This window comes from Trachurus trachurus, assembly GCF_905171665.1.
Source record: "Trachurus trachurus genome assembly, chromosome: 3".
Classification (NCBI taxonomy): Eukaryota; Metazoa; Chordata; class Actinopteri; order Carangiformes; family Carangidae; genus Trachurus; species Trachurus trachurus.
Genome location: NC_139893.1, coordinates 14,977,534 through 14,985,977, shown reverse-complemented (window position 1 = coordinate 14,985,977; position 8,444 = coordinate 14,977,534). Strand labels below are relative to the sequence as shown.

General features: G+C 39.1%; 1 protein-coding gene across 1 annotated transcript in view; it reads left to right on the top strand.

Moving 5' to 3' along the window:
- rhoua (ras homolog family member Ua) overlaps nt 1–7,200 on the top strand; it is an 8,729-nt gene extending 1,529 nt beyond the window's left edge. The window contains exons 3-4 of the mRNA XM_083997827.1: nt 5,738–5,926; nt 6,581–7,200. Of these exons, the coding sequence (XP_083853953.1) occupies nt 5,738–5,926; nt 6,581–6,865 (474 nt within the window). The 3' untranslated portion in view covers nt 6,866–7,200. The remainder of the gene's footprint in view (nt 1–5,737; nt 5,927–6,580) is intronic.
- Nucleotides 7,201–8,444: the final 1,244 nt, after the last annotated feature.

The following is an 8,444-nucleotide window of genomic DNA, read 5'->3' as shown; positions in this document are numbered from 1 at the left end:
CATAACAATCATCTGGTGTTTTGTACTGACATCTCAAAAATGTTGCTACAATGCATTTGCAGTTTTCATATACATAAATACATTTAAGTTTTGTTGCTGTGTCCACATTTATTTGATCAGTCATTTGAGTGGGACAGAGGATTGTCTACGTAGTTTGACCAACAAGGAGCACTAACCTCCAGGAGCTAAATATCCAGTTTTACAGCTGATATCTCAGTTAAATTCAGTTTCGGTCTCAGTTGGGCTCAGTCTTTGTCCAGGAAACTAGCTGCTGGTATCTGGTTGGTTTTTCCCAGGGGAGATTCTCTGGCACACAGGAAGTGATGCAGTCGTGTCGACACTTGCAGCAGCTGTTTATGTGAGGAGGAAAAAAGTCAAAGACCTGTCAAGTTAGGATGAGATACAACTGGTCCGACAGAGAGCTGATGTTTACGGTGAAACACAAATAGTTCACTGATAACGTCAGATATGCACTTTACCTAACTGATGATAATAATAACTGTATAGCCTGTCAGCCAGTATGTGAGCTCCTGAGGCAATTGGCTCCAGAGACAAGCAATGGAAATAGGATTTATAATGAAACAATAGGCATTGTTATAAAAAAGATTGGTAACACTTTATTTGACGCCTATCTCTATAACGCATTATGAGTCATAATGCAGTTACAGCACTGTATAACTATAGTTATAAACACTCATAAATGATCGTAATGCTTTACAACAATAATCATAACACTCTATAAAGCATTTTATCATGACTTATAAGGTCAGTTATTATAATACGTTATAACTGTTACTCGCTGACAATGCCCACATCGATAATGTATTATAAGAATGGACATGCATAACTATCATTATAAACACTCATAAATTACCATAAGGCTTTATAACAATAAGCATAACACATTATAGCGCAATTATAACTCTATTATAATACTTGACCTTATTAGCCATTATAAAATGCTCTATGATGTGTTATGGTTATTGTTATAAAGCCTTATGATAATTTCTGAGTGTTTATAGTGATAGTTATACACGTTTATAAGCCAATTATAACACATTATAACTATATTTATAATGCATTATCGATGTGGGCATTGTCAGCGAGTTACTAACAATTACTATAACGTATTATAATAACTGACCTTATAAGTCATGATAAAATACTTTATAGTGTGTTATGATTATTGTTATAAAGCATTATGATCATTTATGAGTGTTTATAACTATAGTTATAAAGTGATACAACTGCATTATAACTCATTATAAGTATGGTTATAATGTGTTATAGAGATAGGTGTCAAATAAAGTGTTACCAAAAGGGTAATATTTAGCAGTTAAAGCAGAAGTAAGCGATCCGGTCATTTTGACTAACTTCTTGTCAGCCGATGGAGTTAGCGGTCCCCGCCCTCGTCACCACATTCACGCGCATCCCTTGGCTGCACACACAGAGAGGACCGCCCCTTCATGCCATTCTCTCTCCTCATTGGTTGGTTGTAGGATACAAGGAAAGTTTTCTCCTCGGCTTACAGCAGAGCAGAGTGACTGACAGACCCGTGTTTCGGACCAAACACTCTATATAAGTGATTGCCGTCGGAAGATATAACTATTTAGGACTTATATTAACACAACATTCCGCTTACTTCTGCTTAAAATCAACAATATCACATGTTAAGACGCCATAAAGCAGAAATCGCCATCATCCTCTGCACCACAGGGCTCTCAGATGTGAAAACAAAATGAATGGGAGGATCACAGGCAGAGGAGTGACACACTGGGAGATCAGCTCACTCAGTGTCACTGGACAACACCTCTTCCTCCTCTCACATGCACTGTTAGCCTTTTTCCTGCTGTTTTACAATAACATACTGGCAGCACCGTTGCCTGCTTATTATTGTAAACGACTGTTACAGTAGTTACTGTAAACGGCTAATACAGTATAAAGCAGGCAACGGTGCTGCCAGTATGTTACTGTAAACAAAAACTACAATATGTTACTGTAAATGAAAACTACAGTATAAAGCAGGCAACGGTGCTGCCAATATGTTACTGTAAATGAAAACTACAGTATAAAGCAGGCAACGGTGCTGCCAATATGTTACTGTAAATGAAAACTACAGTATTAAGCAGGCAACGGTGCTGCCAGTATGTTATTGTAAATGAAAACTACAGTATTAAGCAGGCAACGGTGCTGCCAGTAAATTATCCTTACTGTTATACCGTTTTACAGTAAGAAATGTATTACTGAAAATATTGATGTATATTATTGAACTGCAGTGGCCTGTAGATTACTGTAAAATAAAAAATATTTACAGTGATATGCAGTAAATTCAAATTCTTTATTTAAAAACATACACACAAAAACAGTACAAATTTTGCAATACATAAACTTTAAAAAAAAATCAAAACAGTATCAAATTCAAGTATGAAATTCATAGTTTCACTAACAACAGTTGTAGTATTTCAGTACAATTAATTCAATACAACAATACAATTCATACAATATGAAAGTACAAAGTGCTTACAAATGTTTGAAACATAAACACTTTTCAAAGAGTTAAAGACTGAATCAAATTTTATGCCATGTAGGAAGGGACAATTAGGAGTTTTGGAAAGCAAAGTGTTTTCAGACTACATTTCCCATGAGCTTACGCGCGCACGGTGAAATTCTTGGACCGGCACAAGATGGAAAAAAGCGAAAACATTTGCTAAGAATGTTTTCATTGATCAAGAATAAAATTCGGAGGTTCAAAGACGATCAGATACCGTCGTAGTTTCGACCATAAACGGTGATTCGACAGCGTTATTCCCATGACCCGCCGGGCAGTGTTTGCGAAACCGAAAGTAGGAAATGCTGGGCGAGCCGACCACTAAATAATATCAAAATTACTATAAAGACAAAACGACATATTTATTGAAAATTGACCCATTAACAAGTGGTAACGTAGATTCATCCACATTAATATGAGACTCCTCGTACCTCTAACGATGGGGCAAGGGGCCAGGGGAGGCCACAGACCACAGAGCTTCGTTTGGTGATGGGTGTGTCGATCAGTGGGATGTTGGAAGGACTTCAGTGGAGAGTATCTTTCTGAAGTAAATGAAGGAGATAGTTAGATGGAGAAGATGTGTTTAAAGATCACCTGCCAAGGGCTGGTGAACTACACTACACTGAACACACAAATGCCACACTATCCAGACCTTAATTTGTGTAAGATTTTATCTGGTTTGATTTAGACAGACATCTTTCCTCTGTTAACAAGGCCACATCACTGTATAGATGAAATTTGTTCTTTACAACCACAAATTTCAAAATGTGTGAGATGGTTGAAAGTTTTCCTACCTATGAAATTTATAGCTGGAATTCAAGTGTGTGCATGTGTGTGACTGTCTGAACATTTCAGGCTAACTAACATCATTCAGAGTAACGTCATGCTAAGCAAATGTTAATTCAAGTCAAGTTTAATCAAGATGTTTAATTTGTACAATACAATTTACCAGAATCTGACGCTCTGGTTAGACAGCCCAGTGCCAGAGGCCCCTGGCCAGTCTAAAGGTTCCTCTCTCCTGTCTGGATTTGTCTGGAGCCTGGTATTCACCTGCTTCTCTGGAAGGTCCCTTCCTGCCTCCTGATGCTACAACCAACACAAACAAACAGACACACACATTAAGCACATACACAATTGGCTGCGCCACTTATCAATAGCATTTCCAATTTATATTTTTCCTTACATAAAAACTTACAAATCTCTGGTTAGACAGCCCAGCACTGGACTTGCATGGCCAGCCTCAAGGTTCCTCTCTCTTGCCTGGACTCTCTTGGAGCCTGGTACACACCCCCTTCCTTGGAATGTCGCTTCCTAATGCTACAAACAACAAATTAAACAGATGTATAAAGCAACGTATAGATTCAGCTGCACCACTTAATTTATATTCACAAACTACCATACAAAAATTCGATCACTTTCCCATATCTTTATATTTTTTCCAAAAAAAAAATTTCAATGCTTTGATACTTTTGCCACAAATTCTGTCAAACTTTTAAGAATTTCAAAGACCTAAGGGAACCCTGGGAGTGTAGTGATCTTTTAGCTTTTAGGTGCTTTGTCCCACCTAATCCAAACTACGGTACATTACTAGAAAATACACAAACTGTTGTTTACTGTAAATTATCTATAACAACTGTTATCAACAACGGTACCTTACTTGAAAATGTATTAGTGTAGTTAACTGTAAATAATCCAGTAGGTAACCATTTTTGCTTTGTGGGCCCATGATGCATTGTATAAGAGACCAGTATCATACCGTATTTTTGAAATGATACAGTTTTGTACTGTTTTCAATGTTTTTTTTAAAGATTTTTACTGGGCATTTTTTACTGGGCATTTTAGTTGACAGTCAAGGCTTTCACAATGGTATTGAATCAAATTAATATTACAGACGCACACACAAGATTATAAATCATAATCTTCTCGACAAGAAACGTGACTGGGCTGGCTGCCTTCGCTCCTCTCTGAACAGAGTGAGCGCAAGGGACGACAATAGCAAGCAGGCTAAGGCTATCCTAGCATGCTACTAAAGCTAGGACATTAGGGACAAAAATAAAAAAATATATTTTAACGGACTCAAGTCTGCAGGACTCACACAGGAGGGCTTGGGTGTTACACCGAGCAGCATACAGCAGTTTGGCCGCATTCAAATGATCATATTGTATGAACATTTATCACCAGAGAGCACATAGCCTAACTAGCTAACTTACTTAACCTTACCTCCTGCCATGAAACACAGGCACGCACGCACGCACATAGACCCAGGCGAATTAATAATGTTTTGGTGAAATTCATAAGTGGTGTCTATCTAGATATTAATCTTCTACATGACTTTAGCAGTTACATAATGTTAGCTAACCTTGGTCGGTAAGTAAGTTAGCTATGTGTTTGTGACTGTCTGAACATCTCAGGCTAATAACATCATTCAGAGTAATGTTAGCGTTATGCTAAGCAAAGGCTAAATCAGGTCAGGTTTAATCAAGACGTTTAATTTCTACATTTAAACTTACCGCAAGGGTGTAGCCTCTCTCCACCAAGGTTGATGAATGAACTTTACTTGTCCACCGTCTTCTTCGTCCTCTTCTTTTGTTTAACGTAACTGGCAACTGGTAAATGGCTTTTAGATGCATTCCCGCCTAATCCAAACTACAGTACCTTACTAGAAAATACAAAAGTGTAGTTTACTGTAAGTAATCTAGTAAATAACCGTTTTTGTTTTGTGGACCCATGCTACAACAGTATACTACTGCATTTTTGAAATTATACAGTAATATACTCTAGTTTATAATAAAACTCCCATGATGCAATGCATGTTACAGTTTTATACTGTTCAATGTTTTTAAGTTATTTTACTGGACATTTTAAAGTAATTAACTGTAGGTTTTACAGCAAAGGCTAACACCGAAAGAGGAAGAGAGGTCTCAAAAGTTGGTTTTCCTGCTCCACTTGTGGGACTAAATCTGAATCTGCTCTGTTGCTTCCTCTACTTTGAACTTATCACTTTCTTCCTCTCTGCCTTTCCTTCTCCTGACAACACACTACACTTCTGCTGCACTGGTCACTTTTCTTCTGTTTGTCCGAATGCATTACTGTAATAAGCGCAATTTAGTGGTTTGGTTGGTGAGTTACTGCGTTTATCTAATTGTTTTTTGACGCCTTCTTGCTCTCGATCTCTCCCAACCTTCGCAGGATGAGTTTGACAAGCTGCGTCCTCTGTGCTACACCAGTGCAGATGTGTTCCTGCTGTGCTTCAGCGTGGTCAGTCCCGCCTCTTTCCAGAACGTTCCTGAGAAGTGGATCCCGGAGATACGGAGACACGCCCCGTTCGCTCCGCTTGTACTTGTTGGGACGCAGTGTGACCTTCGAGAAGATGTCAAGGTGTGCTTATTAGCATATATCATCATATAAATATCTTGTCTAATTGTAAAGTTTGTTTCAGCCGCTTAAATTTGTATCAGTGTGTAAAAATCTGACTACGGTATGCACAAACTAACATGAGCAAAGTTTGTAGGCTACTTGTTTGTAGCTGCATCCATCTTTCAACAATCTTTCAGGGCTGTTGAACCTCAGTGTTTCTGATCTTATGGAAATATTTCAGTCAGTCATTTTTAGGATACAGTAAAGTACCGATGATGCTCTTGGAGGATGCGAATGCTACTCTTGTCACTGTTCTGGTTCCTTCTTACTGTCTTGGTGCCTTAGTTGATCAAATATAAATCACATGGAGCCTGAACAAAGACCTCCAACTTTTCGTGAACTGCAAAGAAAAGAACGGATTGTTTTGCCAAAAGTTCAATGTTTGGACAATTTTACGACATTTAACAAAGTTTTATTGAGTAATTGACTTGTTATATTTTCAGTGGCTCAGCACACATAAAGATATAATATCTTTTCACGATGGTTTACCAAATGCTCACAAATAATGTTTAGAAGATTAAATTGTAATTGGTGAAGGCCTTCACATGAACAGCTCTTTATCGTGTTGACTGAAACTACCAACATGAGATCTATAAAAGCGTGTTGTTTGTTTAGGTTCTCATTGACCTGGCTAAGTACCGGGAGCGGCCCATCGACCCAGTGGACGCTCAGGACTGTGCCGTGGAAATCGGAGCTGTGGCCTACATGGAGTGCTCCTCTCTGACCCAAAAAAATCTCAAGGAAGTGTTCGACACAGCCATATTGGCAAGTCTGCAGAACTACAGCTCCCAAAAGCACCAGAGAGGGAAACAAAAACGACGAAAAAAGCAAAGGCAGACACCGGACAAGATGAAGAGTCTGTCAAAGTCCTGGTGGAAAAGATACTGCTGCGTGGCCTAGAGCAGACCTGTGGTTGGGTCTGAAACTCTGATCCTCTTTTGACTTCATCCCGGTCTGTATATTCAGCAGGGTTTGGGTTCTGCCTGGACTCACTTTCAGTTTGGGTTTCTCTCTAACGAAGCCTGATGTTGAGCAGGACCTCGACTGGAGTGTGGCTGAGAACCAAAGTTAAGACTGTCGTGGATCTAAAATGCATTTGTTTTTGTTTGAAGAGGGGTTTTCGTCTTATCGTGGATGAGATTTACTACTGAGCCCAGCCTGGTTCCAGCAGAACCTGCTCTGAAAACCAAGCAGTAGCCTGCTGCTGTGTCCACGAAAGAACCAGGGATTTTTGTGCTTAATCTCAGCCTGCCTCCAGTATGAGCTCTCTACAGGAGAAGGCACCTCTTCCTCCACTGGTATCAAACTGGTAAAAAAAAAAAAAAACAACCTTCCCAGCCTAGTATGGATATATGTAGCCTTGTTTTGTAGCCTGGAAGGGCCATGGACTGTCTGCGGGCAGTCATTTTTCATTTTCTAACTTGTCTCCTACTTTAGTCTGGTTTCCAATACTCACGATTAAAAATAACCACCGACTGAAATAGAGTGGCTCTCAGAACAAACCTCATCCTTATTTACATTAGAAAACAGGACCAGACCTGATCATTTCATCACTGGACATTGATTTAAATCAAAAAGTCCAGCGCATGGTCAATTTTTAGAGCTTCTTTTTCATAACTGGGGTCATTGTTGTTCTAATGAAAGAGCTTCCTTCATTAAGCAGCTAATAATTTTATCCTGGTCACATGCCCAGTTTATTCTGGTGCAACCTACAAACCTAATGTGGAACCTGCATTTTTAGTCATGATCTGTACTAATTATGGAGTTTGGTCTGGCTTGGTTATTGGCGGGTTGGTTTTTCATTGTCCAGCCTCTGTGGAGCGAGACAGTGAATAAGTCTAGTCAGACTCAGAGTCTAGTCAGATTCATATCACATCTTATTTGGAAAACAACTAATACCAATGCCTTTCTCTTCTCATGTGGGTAAAAATCTATTTTTGTCTCATTAAAAAAAAAAAAAACTTGGCCAATGTAACCTACAACATATCTTCGTGCCAGCCAAGGATGCTGTACAATGAAATGTGTGAATGTGGTGAAAACACAAGTATTGTCTACAAAGGCAAGTTGGATTTTTACCCAAGAATACACAACATCTAGGAGTCAGTGACCTACTTTGGGTTTCCACTCGTGGCTGAGCTAGTTCATCATTCACGTCTCTCCCACATTAGTACTGAAGGACTGTAGAGGCTGTGAAAATGGACTGGTACCTACCTATGCAGCTTGGTTACATACGTATAAATCTTTGGACTACGGAGGTTGACTGTTGTCTGACAAGCACTTGATCTTAATGGACCAGGAGGACGTTGTGCTGCTTTTAGTGTTTTTCTCATCTTCATCATGATCACATTGTTCCTCAAACCCACAGCTTTGCTCAGTGCAGTAGCCAGGTGACTTAAAGGAAGAAACCACTCTGAGAATATGGAGATTTGGATTTGAATCATTCATCCTGCAAAAAAAAAAAAACAGGTTATTTACTCAG